The 18,594-nt window shown below is 42.8% G+C and overlaps 3 protein-coding genes across 7 annotated transcripts; 2 read left to right on the top strand and 1 right to left on the bottom strand.

The window, feature by feature from the left end:
• The first annotated feature begins 1,458 nt into the window (after positions 1-1,458).
• Positions 1,459-11,004, top strand: kel (Kell metallo-endopeptidase (Kell blood group)). Of its 3 annotated transcripts, none has more exons than XM_035751643.2 (17): positions 1,459-1,910; positions 2,264-3,116; positions 3,264-3,388; positions 3,500-3,652; positions 3,814-3,885; positions 4,002-4,190; positions 4,343-4,503; positions 4,651-4,768; positions 4,880-4,975; positions 5,748-5,846; positions 5,943-6,020; positions 6,177-6,280; positions 6,388-6,477; positions 6,603-6,670; positions 6,887-7,047; positions 9,435-9,524; positions 9,652-11,004. In XM_035751643.2, exons 1-17 carry the CDS (start codon positions 1,821-1,823, stop codon positions 9,796-9,798), a joined length of 2,694 nt encoding a protein of 897 aa, XP_035607536.1. In that variant the 5' UTR covers positions 1,459-1,820; the 3' UTR covers positions 9,799-11,004. The 3 variants fall into 3 exon arrangements, with proteins under 3 accessions (XP_035607536.1, XP_035607537.1, XP_035607535.1); XM_035751644.2 differs by having other exon boundaries at positions 1,462-1,910; positions 3,261-3,388; positions 6,234-6,280; XM_035751642.2 differs by having other exon boundaries at positions 1,465-1,910; positions 3,261-3,388.
• A 603-nt stretch (positions 11,005-11,607) lies between these two features.
• On the top strand, positions 11,608-14,152 carry LOC118367907 (ribosomal RNA small subunit methyltransferase NEP1-like). 3 transcript variants are annotated; one of them, XM_052494876.1, is made up of 5 exons: positions 11,608-11,826; positions 12,349-12,450; positions 12,602-12,692; positions 12,797-13,005; positions 13,827-14,152. In XM_052494876.1, exons 1-5 carry the CDS (start codon positions 11,677-11,679, stop codon positions 13,938-13,940), a joined length of 666 nt encoding a protein of 221 aa, XP_052350836.1. In that variant the 5' UTR covers positions 11,608-11,676; the 3' UTR covers positions 13,941-14,152. The 3 variants fall into 3 exon arrangements, with proteins under 3 accessions (XP_052350836.1, XP_052350835.1, XP_035607533.2); XM_052494875.1 differs by having other exon boundaries at positions 12,551-12,692; positions 13,752-13,887; XM_035751640.2 differs by having other exon boundaries at positions 11,615-11,826; positions 12,551-12,692.
• A 623-nt stretch (positions 14,153-14,775) lies between these two features.
• On the bottom strand, positions 14,776-17,299 carry LOC118366570 (histone H1-like). The gene is made up of 3 exons (XM_035749184.2): positions 16,600-17,299; positions 15,693-15,985; positions 14,776-15,465 (listed from the first exon to the last, which is right to left on the bottom strand). Exons 1-3 carry the CDS (start codon positions 16,889-16,891, stop codon positions 14,926-14,928), a joined length of 1,125 nt encoding a protein of 374 aa, XP_035605077.1. The 5' UTR covers positions 16,892-17,299; the 3' UTR covers positions 14,776-14,925.
• Between the last annotated feature and the right edge of the window lie 1,295 nt (positions 17,300-18,594).

Raw genomic sequence — 18,594 nt, 5'->3', positions numbered from 1 at the left:
TAGTAGCAGGGTGGGGGGTGCTAAGTAGAAGCTGTTTAGAAGCTTCTTGGACCTAGCTTTGGTGCTCCAGTACCACTTGCTGTGTGGTAGCAGAGAGAACAGTATATGACTATGGGGCCTTCATCTGACACCGCCTGGTATAGAGGTCCTGGATGGCAGGAAGCTTGGCCCCGGTGATGTACTGGGCCGTATGCATTACCCTCAGTAGTGCCTTGCGGTCGGAGGCCGAGCAGTTGCCATACCAGGCAGTGATGCTCTCAATGGTGCAGCTGTAAAATCTTTTGAGGATCTGAGGACCCATGCCAAATCTTTTCAGTCTCCTTAGGGGGAATAGGTTTTGTTGTGCCCTCTTTACAACTGTCTTGGTGTGCTTGGACCATGTTAGTTTGTTGATGTGGACGACAAGGAACTTGAAGCTCTCAACCTGCTCCACTACAGCCCCATCGATGAGAATGGGGGCGTGCTCGATCCTCTATTTCCTGTAGTCCATAATCATCTCCTTTGTCTTGATCACATTGAGGGAGAGGTTGTTGTCCTTGCACCACATGGTCAGGTCTCTGACCTCCCTATAGGCTGTCTCATCGTTGTCAGTGATCAGGCCTGCCACTGTTGTGTCATCAGCAAACTTAATGATGGTGTTGGAATTGTGCCTGGCCGTGCAGTCATGAGTGAACAGGGAGTACATGAGGGGACTGAGCACGCACCCCTACGGGGCCCCCATGTTGAGGATCAGCATGGTGGATGTGGTGTTACCTACCCTTACCACCTGGGGGCGGCCTGTCAGGAAGTCTATGATCCAGTTGCAGAGGGAGGTGTTTAGTCCCAGTGTCCTTAGCTGAGTGATGAGCTTTGAGGGCACTATGGTGTTGAACGCTGAGCTGTAGTCGATGAATAGCATTCTCATGTAGGTGTTCCTTTTGTCCAGGTGGAAAAGGGCAGTGTGGAGTGCAATAGAGATTGCATCACCTGTGGATCTGTTGGTGCGGTATGCAAATTGGAGTGGGTCTAGGGTTTCTGGGATAGCAGTGTTGGTGTGAGCCATTACCAGCCTTTCAAAGCATTTCATGACTACAGACGTGAGTGCTCAGGGTCGGTAGTCATTTAGGCAGGTTACCTTAGTGCTCTTTGGCACAGATACATGTTGGTATTATAGACTGACAGGGAGAGGTTGAAAATGTCAGTGAAGACACTTGCCAGTTGGTCAGCGCACGCTCGCAGTACACATCCTGGTAATCCGTCTGGCCCAGCGGCCTTGTGACGTGTCCTCCACTATGCTATCAGTGACGTGTTCCATTGCCAGATGACCTCTAGGACACCCTCGCTCTCTCTATCAATTCATACCAGACCCTCTGCTGCACTGATAGTGACGTGGGTAGACGGCTGTGTGTGCACTGTTTTTGCATTTGAGAAAATGTTTGTCCTCTCGATGCAGGGTAACAATGTGTCCTCTTAACGTTTAGACTTTTTCTGTGTTTCAGAGTGGGGCGGATTTTATTGGCTCTGTACCGACCTGTTGCTTAGGGATATAATGTTCTCATTACATTTGAATGATATTTGAGTTAAAACTCAAAGTCATTTTAGGGTTGAAGAGGATTCCTCCTACACATCAAACACACCCACGTGCATGTCACAGTCTAAATGGATCCATAGTGCCACCTGATAATGTAGCAGAGAGAGAGGTAGGCTGCCAGGTCAACTCTGTTTATCAAAACGTCAGAGGAGGAGGAGAGCAGTGAGTGATGAAAGAAGATAGAGAGCTGAGATGACAGCTGGCTGATGGAGGGAGAGATAGAGGTCTGGAGGTTACGTGTGAGGGAGAAATGAGAAACGTCAGTGGCTGTAACAAGCTAAGCCCAGACAGACAGAACAAGACACAACAGAGTATGGCAGAAACCCCAGCAGAGCCTCAGGTAAAACCTGTAGAAGGACTTTTAATTATTTAATGAAATGTTATTATGAGGTTTATGCTGATTTATGCTTTAGGTGATGTCAAATCAATGTTGGCCTGCCACAGGCTCAACACTTTCTACTTATTGCATCAGTTGTTTTTGGGGGAGGGGGTGTTGGAGCAAGCTCTCAATTTTCCTGCGCCTCATACTGTACATTTCAAGTTGTACTCCTGTTTTTAATGCAGTATTAATTAAATGTATATAGAGGACAAGATAGGTTATAAGCCTGTCGTGTCAAATTAGTCTTAAATAAAGCAGAAATGTGTATCATGATAATCCTGATATGAAACTGACTATCATTCCATTTTGTTTAGATTGACTGTGAGCTGCAGCCCCCATCTAATACCCTTTCTGAGCCTCAGCTCCAGTACCAACTACATCCTCTATCTGAGCCTCAGCCACTACCCCAGCCTGATACCCTTCCCCAGCCCCTGCCCCAGGCTGAGGATAGCCTTCCTGGGCCCCAGCTCCTACCCCAGCCTTGGCCCCTGCCCCAGCCTCAGCCTGATACCCTCCCTGAGCCCCAGCCCCAGCCTCAGCCGGATAGCCTTCCTGGGCCCCAGCTCCTACCCCAGCCTGATACCCTCCCTGAGCCCCAGCCACTACCCCAGCCTGATACCGTTCCCCAGCCCCTGACTCAGCCGGATAGCCTTCCTGGGCCCCAGCTCCTACCCCAGCCTGATACCCTCCCTGAGCCCCCGTCTGAAGAGGAGGTGAAGCCCTGGGTGTGGACACGTCACTGCGTACTCCTTCTCTTCCTCCTGGCATCCTCCTTCTGTGCCTCCATAGTGGGCCTGGCCTACTACTCCCAGCAGCACCTCCCACCAGAGAGCACACCGCCAGCCTCTCCTCCATGTACCTCCCCGGCTTGTCAGAGGGCTACCGCCCGTCTTTCCATCTCAGTCGACCCCTTCTCTCAGCCCTGTGACTACTTCCTGTTTCCCTGTGGGTCTGAAGGGGCGTCTCTGTCCAACAGGGGGAGACAGAGGGGCAAGGGCATGCCCCTACACCCACAGGGCTACAAGAGCAGGGCAGCACAGGCAGAGAAAGAGAGAGAAAGAGGGAGGAAGGAGAGAGAGACAGGCACGGACATAATAGAAAAGGCTCCAGCAGACAGAATGCCAGACAGACAGACTGCACTACTGCTGACAATGAGGGAGATTTTGGGTGAGAATCTAAAAATGTGTTTATCCTCTGTAGATTTTGTACCTGTTCTTTGGGACAACCATTTAAATAGAACTGCTGAAACTGTTTCCATAACAGGACCTTTTATCCTCACAATGAAACTTTGATATAATGTTCCTCTGTCAGAAGCTGAGGACCGCTCCAGCCCGGGTAACTCAGCGAAGCAGAAGGCCTGTATGTTCTACCGTTCCTGTATGGACACTGGCCCCACAGAGTCCGCCGGGCCAGAACCTTTTCTCAGGCTAGTCCACAAGGTCAGATCCCTGGAATAGATTGGTGGGGTATGGTGACTGATTACACCTTCTCTACTCTTATGGTAAAGCCTATTTCCCTCTCTCTCTCTTTACCCCCCCCCCCCCCTTAAGCTGGGTGGCTGGGCTGTATCAGGCCGGTGGAACCAGACAGATTTCAACTCCACTCTGTCTCTACTGATGAGAGACTATGGCACCTTCCCATTCTTTAGTGTTTATGTGGGCAAGGATCCTAACGACACTCAAGGAGACATGCGATACATACAGGTCAGTTAGACTGGGGTTCTGGGGCAGTGAAATACCTAATGGGTGTTCTACAGTATATACAGTAATGGATTATGTTCATACAGCACTTTTCACTGGAGCTTTACATAAAGGGTAACTTCCCCATCCACTATACATTTATAGCATATACTTTTTTTCTATAGATTGATCAACCGGATTTTCAGATACCTACTGAATGGAGCAGCAAGACTCAGAAGTCCAAAGCTAACACCCAGGTACACTAAGTCTATATCGGTTCTATAGTATATCATCTATCTGCTGATGTCAACATTTGGCATTATGTCTCTCATCCCCTCTGCTCCCGCTCTTTATTTCTCTCTTTTCCCCCCAGATCCTGCGTCTGTTCCTGGCCTCATATCAGAGGTTGCTGGCCCTGTTGGGCTCTCCCTCCAGCAGCACCATTCTCCATATAGGCCTGTTCATCTCTCTGTCCTCTGAACTGGCTGTAGCTGCCTCTCCTCTGCCGCATCGCCTGCAACAGGGGCTGCTGTACCAGCGCATCACCATCAAAGAGCTACAGGTGCGGGTGTGTGTGTATGTACTTATGTGTGAGTGTGTGTGTGTGTCTAGTTATATCTCCCTTTACCCTAACCTTCTCTAACTCATAGAGCTATTGTATATGTGTACCTGTATTTCCCTATACAGAATGCATCTTTCTTATTTTGTGAACAGACCCTGGCCCCTGCCATTGATTGGCTGGGCTGTCTACAGACCACCTTCCATCCCCACCCTGTTAGCCAATCAGATCACGTCCTCCTGCACAACCTCCCTTACATAGTCCACATGTCCCGCATCATCGGCAAATGGCTGAACAAGCATGAATTGAGTGGCAGGTACTTTATATCCATCAAAAATATCATGCAAAAGACAGTAACAAATATAACAAGGTTTCTCATCACACAAGCTACCTCTGTTACTTACAGCATGGTGTATAGTAATCAGTACACGTTTGTTTGGTGCCTGTCCATCTTTCTGTTTAGTGGCCCTCTTCACACCTTCATGGTCCTCAGTCTCCTCCACACTGTCATACCCGCGCTAGACTCCAGGTTCACTCAGACAGAGAGGAATTTCTCCTTAGCTCTGGGGACTACAGAGGAGGTAATTGAATATGGACTACATTTCCCAGCTTGCTCTTGTAGTTGAATAACACTGGCTTGGAGTGATTATATTGTCTGGGACTTGTAGTTCATTGCTACTTGCCTCTCTCAGGATGTCCCTCGCTGGAGGCAGTGTGTTCTGCAGACTGAGAAAGGGTTTGACACGGTACTAAAACACATGCTGAGAGAGAACACCGCATACACAGAGGTGAGAGGCACTGTGTGTGTGTGATTTGTGTCTGTGTGTCTCTGTGTGTGTGTTTTTGTGTCTGTGTGTGTGTGTCTGTGTGTGTGCGTGCGTGCGTGCGTGCGTGCGTGCGTGCGTGCGTGTGTGCATAGAGAAAGCAAAGACAGAAGAGGATGTAGTGTGTGAAATGTGTGATGAAGAATAGCAGCAACAAAATATAAATAGAAAAGGTTAATTGTGTCCTAGGCCTAATTGTCATGAGGAAGAGTTTAGAACACATTTTAGTGAAAGGGGGATACCTAGTCAGTTGTCCAACTGAATGTATTCAACTGAAATGTGTCTTCCGCATTTAATCCAACCCCTCTGAACTGCTACAGAACTAAAGAAATATGGGTTCTGATGAGAAGTATATTTGTTGATGTATGTATAAGTCTTTCAGGGTGTCTTCGATACTCACATTTATGACATTACTAAAGAATTAAGGTGAACAGTAACATTTGGAAGACAAGATGCATTATGACTATAAAAAAATATTTTGATCGAATACAATTTATATTTTAAAAAAAATATAAACATAACTAAAATAAATAAGATGGACTCCAAAAACTCCCATAGGCTATTACATGTGTAAATCATGTTATGTAATTATGAACTCAAATGTATTGATTAATTGTATTTATGTGAACTACAGTATTTATAATTTTCAAATGTGAAAATCTTCAGAAATATTATTTTTAGCAACAAAATACAAGATAACTAAGTGTGTTGAAATTGTACTATCTGTTTCCTCTAGGCAGAGGAGCTGATTCAGAATGTCTATTCCTCCATCAAGTCCAAACTACCTGATCTCAGGTGGAGAGATGAGGAGTCTCGCATGTCTGTTTTGAATAAGGTAAAAAGTCAACAGTGGATGTAATTCACTGGAACCCTTATTTAAAAACAACTGTGTATTCATTGTCCACTTGAAATGAACAATCTGTTTTCCCAGATTCAGTCTCTAACTCCAAGACTTTCAACTAAAAACAACATTTTCAGTGAAGCTGAACTAAACCAACTGTATTCAAAGGTATAGTATTTTATTGTAGTGGAACTAGTCTACATTGCCAATAAGATATAGGATTTCTTAATCAATATCACTAATGAATCATATTACCAGTGATGATAATACAATGTACTATATACATACTGGTAGTTAATTTTCCCCCATTTATTTAATTAATAGGTGACAATTGACGAACACATGTATTTCTCCAACTACATCCAGTCTCTCTCCCTCCAGCGCCAGAGACCAAGCAAACTCTTTTCCCAGGCTGAAGGAGATGATATGTGAGAGCCCAGTTGTCATGAAAAGTCTATGTGATTTGGTTTGGGTAGATATGTGTTATTAATATGTGAATATGAGAATTGAGGATTCTCTCCATCTTCTCCTCCAGTTGGTCCCTCACTCCATTTATCTCCGGCAATGAGCTAGTCTTTCCCATAGGGATGTTTGTCCAGCCTCTCTTCCACCCTACCTATCCCAGGTAACCCAAACTCATATTTTTACTATCACATAAAAAACTCTGAATAACCAAGTAGTCTTATTGAGATAAATAATCAAATCCCTCAAAGGCGTGTTTTGTTGAGTATTTGCATGTTTTTGTGTCAGGGCCATCAACTTTGGGGTTTTGGGATCTTTGATGGCCAAAGATATTCTCCATCTCCTTCTTCCCAACAGTAAGGCAAATAGTCTCAATGAATTACTCTATGATTGTAATGCAGTTAATGAAATTATGTGCAGAGTTTGCATTTTGCACATGTTTATTTGTGTGTATGCATATGTGTGTAGGTTTATACATGATCCATGTGTGTGTAGGTTTATACATGATCCATGTGTGTGTAGGTTTATACATGATCCATGTGTGTGCCCTGACTGTTCACCCTGTGCTTTAGTCCATTCTCAGAGTGTGTCTCCCAGGTCCATAGCAGAGTGTGTGCGGTACCAGTACCTGAGTATGACAGAGGGACCAGGGAGAGAGGGGGCATTCTCGCTGTCACCAGCACAGCAGCAGGAGATGTGGGTGCAGTACTCTGCTCTGCAGATCGCACTACAGGTCAGTTTTTGGGATTCCAAATCTATTCTAGGGTACCTAGGCTATTTCAATTTCAGCACCTTAGTTGTTGTGGTTGATATCAGAGGCATACTATGTTTTGGTTGGTATCAGAGGCATACTATGTTTTGGTTGATATCAGAGACATACTATGTTTTGGTTGATATCAGAGACATACTATGATGTGGTTGATATCAGAGACATACTATGTTTTGGTTGATATCAGAGACATACTATGTTTTGGTTGGTATCAGAGGCATACTATGTTTTGGTTGATATCAGAGACATACTATGTTTTGGTTGATATCAGAGACATACTATGTTTTGGTTGATATCAGAGACATACTATGTTTTGGTTGGTATCAGAGACATACTATGTTTTGGTTGATATCAGAGACATACTATGTTTTGGTTGATATCAGAGACATACTATGTTTTGGTTGATATCAGAGACATACTATGTTTTGGTTGATATCAGAGACATACTATGTTTTGGTTGATATCAGAGACATACTATGTTTTGGTTGATATCAGAGACATACTATGTTTTGGTTGGTATCAGAGACATACTATGTTTTGGTTGATATCAGAGACATACTATGTTTTGGTTGATATCAGAGACATACTATGTTTTGGTTGATATCAGAGACATACTATGTTTTGGTTGATATCAGAGACATACTATGTTTTGGTTGATATCAGATACTATGTTTTGGTTGATATCAGAGACATACATGTTTTGCTGACTATGTTTTGGTTGATATCAGAGACATACTATGTTTTGGTTGATATCAGAGACATACTATGTTTTGGTTGATATCAGAGACATACTATGTTTTGGTTGATATCAGAGACATACTATGTTTTGCTGATATCAGAGACATACTATGTTTTGGTTGATATCAGAGACATACTATGTTTTGGTATGATATCATCAGAGACATACAGAGACATACTATGTTTTGGTTGATATCAGAGACATACTATGTTTTGGTTGATATCAGAGACATACTATGTTTTTTGATATCAGAGACATATATGTTTTGGTTGAGAGACATACTATGTTTTGGTTGATATCAGAGACATACTATGTTTTGGTTGATATCAGAGACATACTATGTTTTGGTTGATATCAGAGACATACTATGTTTTGGTTGATATCAGAGACATACTATGTTTTGGTTGATATCAGAGACATACATGTTTTGGTATGAGAGACATACTATGTTTTGGTTGATATCAGAGACATACTATGTTTTGGTTGATCAGAGACATACTATGTTTTGGTTGATATCAGAGACATACTATGTTTTGGTTGATATCAGAGACATACTATGTTTTGGTTGATATCAGAGACATACTATGTTTTGGTTGATATCAGAGACATACTATGTTTTGGATATGGACATACTATGTTTTGGTTGATATCAGAGACATACTATGTTTTGGTTGATATCAGAGACATACTATGTTTTGGTTGATATCAGAGACATACTATGTTTTGGTTGATATCAGAGACATACTATGTTTTACTATGATATGATGTAGTTGATATCAGAGACATACTATGTTTTGGTTGATATGAGACATACTATGTTTTGGTACTGATATCAGAGACATACTATGTTTTGGTTGATATCAGAGACATACTATGTTTTGGTTGATATCAGAGACATACTATGTTTTGGTTGTTTTGGTTGATATCAGAGACATACTATGTTTTGGTTGATATCATGAGACATACTATGTTTTGGTTGATATCAGAGACATACTATGTTTTGGTTTGATATCAGAGACATACTATGTTTTGGTTGATATCAGAGACATACTATGTTTTGGTTGATATCAGAGACATACTATGTTTTGGTTGATATCAGAGACATACTATGAGAGACATATCAGAGACATACTATGTTTTGGTTGATATCAGAGACATACTATGTTTTGCAGAGGCATACTATGTTTTGGTTGATATCAGAGACATACTATGTTTTGGTTGATATCAGAGACATACTATGTTTTGGTTGATATCAGAGACATACTATGTTTTGCATATCAGAGACATACTATGTTTTGGTTGATATCAGAGGCATATCAGAGACATACTATGTTTTGGTTGATATCAGAGACATACTATGTTTTGGTATCAGAGGCATACTATGATGTGGTTGATACTATGTTTTGGTACTATGAGACATTTTTGGTTGAGACATACTATGTGTTGGTTGGTATCAGAGACATACTATGTTTTGGTTGGTATCAGAGACATACTATGTTTTGGTTGGTATCAGAGGCATACTATGTTTTGGTTGGTATCAGAGGCATAGTATGTTTGTCAAAGCTTTATCTACTTATTTCTCCCTCTGTATCCTTTACTCTCTGTGTCTCAGGCTTACAATCAGAGTTTGAAGAAGTATCCTGGCGACTCCTCTCTCTCAGGCCTCTCTCACACTCATCTGTTCCTTACTTCATTCACTCAGGTAAGGATAACAACAGTAACAGAACAACAATTGCAGATGTCTAAAAGGTTCACTTTAACATGCATATGAAGGTCCTACGAATGGATGTTTTCCTTCCCATAATTGTATTGATTTTATCTTCTTTCAGATCAACTGCGACTCTGACCCGTACCACGAGTTCATGCCCTTTGAACCTTCCTTTCTGGTTACTGTCATCTGTGGGGACTCTAACCTCTGCCCTACGACCCTCTCCTGCCCCAACAAACCCCAGCAGCACCTCTTAGGGACATGCTGACCTACAGATCTACAGTAACATCTCCTACCAAACAAAAAATGCAGAGCCATTGATGAACACACAAGACTGTAATTTAAACAGATCAGTGTGCCCCCCCCGCGGGACGGTTGAGCTAATGTAGGCTAATATGATTAGCATGAGGTTGTAAGTAACAAAAAAATAATAATCTCAGGACATAAACATATCTGATATGGGCAGAAGGCTTAAATTCTTGTTAATCTAACTGTCCTGTCCAATTTACAGTAGATATTACAGTGAAATAATACCTTACTATTGTTTGAGAAGAGTGCACAATTATGAACTTGAAAATGTATTAATAAACCAATTAGGCACATTTGGACAGTCTTGAAACAACATTTTGAACAGATATACAATGGTTCATTGCATCAGTCTAACACTTTGCACATACACTGCTGCCATCTAGTGGCCAAAATCAAAATTATGTCTGGGCTGGAATAATACATTATGGCCTTTCTCTTGCATTTCAAAGATGATGGTACAAAAAAATGCATGTTTTTTTCTTTGTATTATCTTTTACCAGATCTAATGTGTTATATTCTCCTACATTAATTGAACATTTCCACAAACTTTGAAGTGTTTCCTTTCAAATGGTATGAAGAATATGCATATCCTTGCTTCAGGTCCTGAGCTACAGGCAGTTAGATTTGGGTATGTCATTTTAGGCAAACATTTTTTTTTAAAGGGTCAGATCTTTAAGAAGGCAATAGAACAGAACACTAAATCCAAATGCAACTGACAGGATAGTTGATTATTCATTAGGCACATCCATCCAGTCTCTTGTGACATCCTGTGCATGGGAGATTTGTTTCTGGGTTCTGAGATAAAACTATGCACATTGTCTGTGTTTTATTTAAAACTGCAGTATGTAACAAGCACCTTGTTATCCATAAGGATACTTACTATTAGTTATGTTTGGAGGTTATGGTCTACTTACCTTTGTTAAATGTAGGAGAGTGTGTCTGCCAGTTTAGATGGTGCCAAAGACACAAACAGTGTTGAAAAAGTGTGTATGAAGTGTGTGGATGTAAATGAATAGGGAAAGGGGGATATCTAGTCAGTTTTACAACTGAATGCATTCAACTGAAATGTGTCTTGCGCATTTAACCCAATCCCTCTGAATCAGAGGTGCGGTCATAGATATAGGGCTGATCATTCTACAAAATAAAGTTGATTTTTTAATGTGAAGGGAGTTGTATTTCTTATGGAGTAATAACGTATACATGTAATATGTGATTGTTATGCAACATGTTTCTAATAGCTAGGTCAAAACGGTGGACAGGTCAGCGGGTAGGACTAGTGATTGGGCGCTATTTAGTGTAGGCTATTTGATTGGAGTAACCTAATGTAAAACGTTTCCTTCTAATTACATTGTCATACATTTGATCTCCGGCCTGAAAGCTACAGAAAAGGCCACATACTCTTTCTACCATATGCTATATCTGCTACATGATTTACGTTAGATTCGTGTTTTGACTGAATGTTGGTGGAGCTCTGCAGCGATACGTCTCTCCAACATCACCCTGGAGAGGCGGCTAGGACTGGACATGATAGATATTTTCGCGTCCCTATCTTTTGACAAAGTGGGCACTGCTTATCACAGGGCGGCATCAGCGCTCACCTAAAAAGCCCATATGCCACTGGTTGAGATAAACTGTCATTGATTTTCGGCAGAATTATGTGAGCTTTTATCTGTTGTTAGAGGTACGTCTTTGTCAGTTTAGCTCAGAAAATGCAGTCTTCGTCAATCTGCCGCCATAGACGGCCGCCTGCTGCATAATTATTCAAATGAGGGGTAGAACCTTGGCAAAACTCCATCAGTATGACGCGTTATTCCGGCGACTACCATCCGGAAGCAACATGGAAGCCCACAGTTGTGACAAGCGTGGTCTTGAGCATTTAGACGAATATGAACCCAAACCAGCCAAACATATGCGTAGCCTGCACGATCGCATGGTGGAAAGGCGACTAGTAGTTATTTTAGAGGGGGCAACGCTGGAAACAGTGAAGGTCAAGACAAGTATTTTGCTATTCACCTCCGCCACCCAACTGCTGTGTTGGGAAACTTAACGTTAAAGCTAATGTTAGCTGTGTCTCTTACTTCCTGCGTTATTGGATATAAACCATTTAGATAGCTTCCTGTTCAACCAGACTTGCCTGGTAGATTTGTGATATGAATATTGCATTCTGCACGATAACTGTGTTTTGTGACTGAATGAAACGATTTGTTATTAGTTAGCACCTGCCTGCAGGCCCACTGATGCATGTCCTAAAGCAGGGTTTCCCAAGCTCGGTCCTGCCTCCCCCCCCCCCTTGTACACGTTTTGGTTTTTGTCCTAGCACTACACAGCTGATTCAAATAACCAACTCATCATCAAGCTTTAATTATTCGAATCAGCTGTGTAGTGCTAGGGCAAAATCAAAAACGTGCCCCCAGGACCAAGTTTGGAAAACCCTGTTCTAAATAGTGGGCATGGAAGTTGCACCATAATCAAAGAAGGATGTTAATCATGTTCTACTCTTTCCACTCAGGTTGGCAAGACATTTGAACTGCTGAACTGTGACCAACACAAGGGCATGATCATCAAAAGTGGACGGGACCCAGGGAAGATTCGACCTGACATTACACATCAGGTAAGCTGTCATTTTCACTTTGACCCTGGAATACCAGTCATCTTTCTTCTTCGCTCCTAACCCAGCCATATCCTGTAATTGTGTGTCCCCCCCCCCCCAGTGTTTGTTGATGCTGATGGACAGTCCATTGAACAGGGCAGGTCTCCTACAGGTTTACATCCACACAGAGAGGAACGCCCTGATTGAGATCAACCCACAGACACGCATCCCCCGAACCTTCAACCGCTTCTGTGGCCTCATGGGTAAGCCTGCTAGGTTCTGCTGAAATTCTCTATATACCTTCTCTCCTACCATCCTCCTCTCCTCCCTCTCATTTCATCCCACTTGTATTTATGTCTCCTCCTAGTCCAGCTCCTGCACAAGCTTAGTGTGAGGGCGGCTGATGGCCCCCAGCGCCTGCTGAAGCTCATCAAGAACCCTGTGTCAGACCACCTGCCCCCTGGCTGCCCCCGTATTTGTACCTCCTTCTCCTCTGGGGAGGCAGTGGGCGCCCGCACCGTGGTACCAGAGGATGGGCCCGCCACTGTGGTGGTCGGAGCATTTGCACACGGAGCGGTGAGTTTAGCTTAAGGCTCTAGTGTAATGGCCCGTGTGCACCGATCCAGGATCAGCTTTACTTACCCTCCCTCATTACAGACCGTAGATCAGTGTTATGGGGCATCTTCATCCTACTTCTCTGGGGCAGAAGCTGATTTAGGTGCTGTTGATGTAGGTAGTGTGTTAGAAATGTAGATGTTGGTTTAATAATAATATATATAATAATATATGAAATGTAGATGTTGGTTGATTTTATTCTCTACCAATTAAAAAATAAGCTGGAATTTGGTAGATGATTATGTGCTGCTGCTCCAGTTTGAACTGTTCTGCCTGCGGCTAGGTTTTCAACTCTCTGGTAGAGATACTCTGAATGATCGGCTATGAAAAGCCAACTGACATTTACTCCTGAGATGCTGACTTGCTGTACCCTTGACAACCACTGTGATTATTATTATTTGACACTGCTGGTCATCTATGAACATTTTGGCCATGTTCTGTTATAATCTCCACCCGGCACAGCCAGAAGAGAACTGGCCACCCCACATACCTAGAGAGGAACCAGGCTTTCTTCCTAGGTTTTGGCCTTTTCTAGGGATTTTTTTCCTAGCCACCGTGCTTCTACACCTTCATTGCTTGCTGTTTTGGGATTTTAGGCTGCGTTTCTATACAGAACTTTGACATCAGCTGATGTAAGAATGGCTTTATAAATACGTTTGATTTGATTATGCATTGGTTTGAGCTCTGCTTGTCCTCTCCTGTCTTAGGTGAATGTGGACTACACAGAGAAGACTGTTTCCATCAGTAACTACCCTCTCTCTGCTTGTCCTCTCCTGTCTTAGGTGAATGTGGACTACACAGAGAAGACTGTTTCCATCAGTAACTACCCTCTCTCTGCTGCCCTCACCTGTGCCAAGATGTGCTCTGCCTTTGAGGAGGTCTGGGGCGTGTTGTGATGAAGTTGACAGCGCACTGCTGCTCCAGCTAAAAAGGTTGTCAACATGAACATTGTCTTACAGGGACTAGAAATGGATTGGACAGTCAAGGAACATTGTACAGAAACGGTCCATTTCACCAATTACCTCCTGTGGATTTGTACGATACTATGGGTATTGTGTGTAAAATATGGTATTTTACATGTCTTAATAAAGGTAGTTTCAATATGAAATGAATACTGTTTTGAATACACCATCTGTAAGGACTTGGCACCAAATATGGTCTTCCTACTTGTTTTTTTTGTGTTTTTTTGTACATGTATCCAGTGCATCATTGTTCCCATGATTATACAGTGGAAATAATCTGTATAGTTTGTCCTCTGGTTTCTGTTGTTCCTTGTCAAAGAGACTGTAGGGAACAAAACAATTTAACACATGATGGGGACAAAAATCATGTTTTCATGTAATACTGGTCAAATAATCACTCAATTATACGTTACTGTTCAAAACTTTGGGGTCACTTAAATGTCCTTGTTTTTGAAAGAAAAGCCAATGTTTTGTCCATTAAATAAAATAACATCAAATTGATCAGAAATATAGTGTAGACTATTGTAGCTGGAAACGGCAGATATTTTATGGAATATCTACATGGGTGTGCAGAGGCCCATTATCAGCAACCATCACTCGTGTTCCAATGGCACATTGTGTTAGCTAATCCAAGTTTGTTTTAAAAGGCTAATTGATCATTAGAAAACCCTTTTGCAATTATGTTAGTAGAGCTGAAAACTGTTCTGATTAAAGGACATTTCTATGTGACCCCAAACATTTGAATGGTAGTGTACATGTAATTTGTGAGTAACATTGTATTGGTTTTTATTACATTGACAACATATAACAGTCATACGTAAGGTTAAGGTAATTTGACAAATCTACTATGGACATATTCTTTTAGTCCATACTCAGTCCATTTCCACAAGGAAGCACGTCTTTTAGCAACCCCAGGTCACTATATCCGTGGCTTTGTATTGCGGGTTACAACCATTTTACGAGTTTTCTTATTGGCTACTTTCAAGGACTTTCCTGCAGGTTTAGGGGCTTTGTAGCCTGTTTTTTGGACCTTGGCTGGTGATTTTGATGCTTGTCCTGCTGGTTTGTGGCTTTTGCCGACTTGTTTTGGTCTATCTCCTATTTCCCTTTGACCTTTTCCAACAACTGTTTTGTTCTTGTCTGCTGGTTGAGCTGTTTTTCCTGCTGGTTTAGTTGTTTTTGCTCCTGGTTTCAGAGCTTTTCCTGCTGGTTTAGTTGTTTTTGCTCCTGGTTTCAGAGCTTTTCCTGCTGGTTTAGTTGTTTTTGCTCCTGGTTTCAAGGCCTTTCCTTTCTCTGCTGCTGGCTTCAAAATTCCTTTTTTCTGCTTGGCTCTCTCGACTGTTGCACGGTCTCTCTGCTTGGCTCTCTCAACTGTTGCACGGTCTCTCTGCTTGGCCCTCTCAGCTGCTTCAAGGTCTCTCATGGCTCTTGTCTTAACTCTCTTCTCATACGTCAGTTTCTGTAGTTTTTAGAACAGGAGACGAGAGAGAAACATCTGCATAATTCAAATTCCCAAATAACTGGTTGTGGTTTGACAATGACAACTTGAGCACCTTTTATCAATGAAGTATGCACCATGGTGCAATTTGCTTCCTACTCAGGTGAAATGAGCCAGTGGAAAATCAAACTGCCAATGAGCTAAAACAAAAAAAACACAGACAAAAATGTATTACTTAAAACAGTTACCTTGTTGAGTTTAAATGACCCAGATGCACCAACTCCAGTAGTCTGCACCAGTGTCTCCTTCCTCACCAGGCCTTTCACAGCTAAGTTCACACGGGTATTGTTCTTGGTGACATCATAGCCACCAGCAGCCAGGGCATGCTTGAGGTCCACCATGGAGATGCCACCCCGGTGCTTGCACTGGGAGACTACCCGAAGGATGAGCTGGGAGACCCGGGTAGCCACACGCCTTGCATCGTTGGTTTTGGGTGCAGATGCAGCCTCTGCCTGGTACTTGAACAGGCGAACTGGGGTCGCTGGATACAGATTGAGATGAAGATGGGGCTACACTCATTAGTTATTCAATATTTTATGACACAAACATCACATACTTCAAAATTTCTTTTTGAAAATCATTAAGATATTGTAGTGACCTTAACCCAACACCTAGCGACCTGGTCAAGAGCTTTGGATGTCTTGGCGCACCAGATGTGTTGGGTTGACAGTCCTGGGTTCAAGACCCATTTGTGACTACCCCCTGACTTTGCTGCATTGGTGTTAGAAATTAGATATCCCCAGGTTGCAGTCATCAAGAGTGCAGGCGCCGCAATTAACTGTAGTGAAGCACAAGAATGTGCTCTCTGAAGGATGGGGGTAGTGTAGCAACCTTGACCCAAAACCAAGTGACCTAGTCAAAATGTTCCGATCTCTTCGTGTAACAGCTAGGAGTTGACAAGATGCCATCCTGGCCCCGGTTCCCAGGTAACGTTAGCATCCACCTCTAGCCCACACCGGCCAGAGGTTTGTTTAAAGACAAAACTCTGTGGGTTTGTGCTACCTGGGATAGGGGGCAACCCCCCGAATTTGCTGCAATGTGATGCGCAAGCAAATATTGAACAAGCTAAAGAAATTGGCTAGCTAGATCACTCACTTGGCAAAGGCACTTTTTCGTTTCCTGTAACATTCTTCTTCTCTTGGATTGCACGCTTCAATAGCTGACCCAAACGTCTAGCCCCTGCTTTCCCAAGGCCCCGACCACCTGGGTTTTTTACTGGCTTCGTTTGATGCTTCACCGGCGACTTGACCGGTGGTTTTACTGGCGGTTTACGTTTAACTTTCTCTTGTCCTCGGTTGATTACTGTAACTGTTCCCTTTGATTCTATGTTAACTTTCCCTTTTCTCTCACGTTTGACATCTTTCTTTTTGCGGTCGTTTCTAGGCATATTGTTGATTACAAGTTGTGGTCGAGCAAATCACATAAAGTAAAGATAGCTAGCTAACGTTACTATATTTGGTTAAACAGTGAGTTGGGAAAGTGGGATACGTTAGCGAACGAAATGATGACGTTTTATCAATTTCAATTTACAAAAAACAACAATATCAGTTTTCAAACGGTCGTTCGAAAAGAAAAAAAATTTAAACGGTCGTTCGATAATTATATTGAACGCGGGTCGGGTCACCAGAAGCAAGAAAATCAACAAGCCAGCAACCAACATACACTAGGTTTGAGCTAGCTCCTCACTGCAAGCAAAGCTTAGGTGTGTGCTGGTTGGTGGCGCTTATTTGCGTATAATAAAACTACCGTCTGTGAGTGTCATTGAAGGAGAACGAAACGTCTCCGCAATAAAGTCTTGTGGTGCTTGGTTGGTATTTGTTGTTCTTTGTAACGGTTAATTCACACTTTGAAAAATCATTTACATTTTGAGACATTGTTTTTTCTACATTATTTTAGCTCCCTTGTACACGGAACATGCAACAGTTTAATTTTTTAAAATTACAGTTCATGTAAGGAAATCAGTCAATTGAAATAAAATCATTAGGCCCTAATCTATGGATTTCATATAACTGGGAATACAGATATGCATCGGTTGGTCACAGATACTTTAAAAAAAGGTAGGAGCCTGGATCTGAAAACGAGTCAGTATCTGGTAGAGTTGATCAGGCTGTTGGTTGTGGCCTGTTGAATGTTGTCCCACTCCTCTTCGATGGCTGTGCGAAGTTGCTGGATGTTGGTGGGAACTGGAACATGTTGTACATGTCGATCCAGAGCATCCCAAACGTGCTCAATGGGTGACATGTTTGGTGAGTATGCAGGCAGACCAAGGAAGTACAGGGACATTTTCAGCTTGATGTGATGACTGCGGATGAATGGCAGGACATTGGGCCTCAGGATCTCGTCACGGTACCTCTGCATTCAAATTGCAATTGATTAAATGCAATTGTGTTCACTGTCTGTAGCTTATGCCTGCTCATACCATAACCCCACACCACCAAGGGGCACTGTTCACAACGTTGACATCAGTTAACCGCTCGCCCACACATGCTGTCTGCCATCTGCCCGGTACAATTGAAACCGGGATTCATCCATGAAGAGCACACTTCTCAAGCGTGCCAGTGGCCATCGAAGGTGAGTATTCGCCCACTGAAGTTGGTTACGATGCTGAACTGCAGGACTATGAGCACGCAGAAGAGCTTCCCTGAGATGTTTTCTGACAGTTTGTGCAGAATTCCCCGGTTGTGCAAACCCCCTTTGATCAGCTGTCCGTGTGGCTGGTCTCAGACCATCCCGCAGGTAAAGAAGCCAGATGTGAAAGTCCTGGGTTGGTGTGGTTACGTGTGGTCTGCGGTTGTGAGGCCTGTTGGACATTCTGATTCTCTAAAACCACTATGGACCTGGCTTATGATAGAGAAATTAACATTAAATTCTCTGGCAACAGCTCAGGTTGACATTCCTGCAGTCAGCATGCCAATTGCTCCCTCAATTTGAGTCATCTATGGCATTGTGTTATGTGACAAAACTGTACATTTTAGTGGACTTTTATTATCCCCAGCACAAGGTGCACCTGTGTAATGGCCATGCTATTTAATCAGCTTCTTGATATGCCACACCTGTAAGATGGATGGATTATCGTGACAAAGTAGAAAT

Source organism: Oncorhynchus keta, chromosome 34 (genome assembly GCF_023373465.1).
Source record: "Oncorhynchus keta strain PuntledgeMale-10-30-2019 chromosome 34, Oket_V2, whole genome shotgun sequence".
Lineage (NCBI taxonomy): Eukaryota > Metazoa > Chordata > Actinopteri > Salmoniformes > Salmonidae > Oncorhynchus > Oncorhynchus keta.
This window is presented reverse-complemented; position numbering and strand designations above follow the sequence as displayed.

What these genes read in the sequence shown, in the direction of transcription:
- LOC118366570 (XM_035749184.2), bottom strand. Translation starts at nt 16,891, where the DNA reads ATGCCTAGAAACGACCGCAAAAAGAAAGATGTCAAACGTGAGAGAAAA. An exon ending in CGAAAAAGTGCCTTTGCCAA is followed by an intron (nt 15,986 to 16,599) that starts GTGAGTGATCTA and finishes ATCTGTATCCAG; the next exon opens with CGACCCCAGTTCGCCTGTTC. An exon ending in GGTCATTTAAACTCAACAAG is followed by an intron (nt 15,466 to 15,692) that starts GTAACTGTTTTA and finishes TAAAAACTACAG; the next exon opens with AAACTGACGTATGAGAAGAG.
- kel (XM_035751642.2), top strand. Translation starts at nt 1,821, where the DNA reads ATGAGAAACGTCAGTGGCTGTAACAAGCTAAGCCCAGACAGACAGAAC. An exon ending in GACAATGAGGGAGATTTTGG is followed by an intron (nt 3,117 to 3,260) that starts GTGAGAATCTAA and finishes TTCCTCTGTCAG; the next exon opens with AAGCTGAGGACCGCTCCAGC. An exon ending in CTCTGCAGATCGCACTACAG is followed by an intron (nt 7,048 to 9,434) that starts GTCAGTTTTTGG and finishes TCTGTGTCTCAG; the next exon opens with GCTTACAATCAGAGTTTGAA.
- LOC118367907 (XM_035751640.2), top strand. Translation starts at nt 11,677, where the DNA reads ATGGAAGCCCACAGTTGTGACAAGCGTGGTCTTGAGCATTTAGACGAA. An exon ending in GACCTGACATTACACATCAG is followed by an intron (nt 12,451 to 12,550) that starts GTAAGCTGTCAT and finishes CCCCCCCCCCAG; the next exon opens with TGTTTGTTGATGCTGATGGA. An exon ending in CCGCTTCTGTGGCCTCATGG is followed by an intron (nt 12,693 to 12,796) that starts GTAAGCCTGCTA and finishes GTCTCCTCCTAG; the next exon opens with TCCAGCTCCTGCACAAGCTT.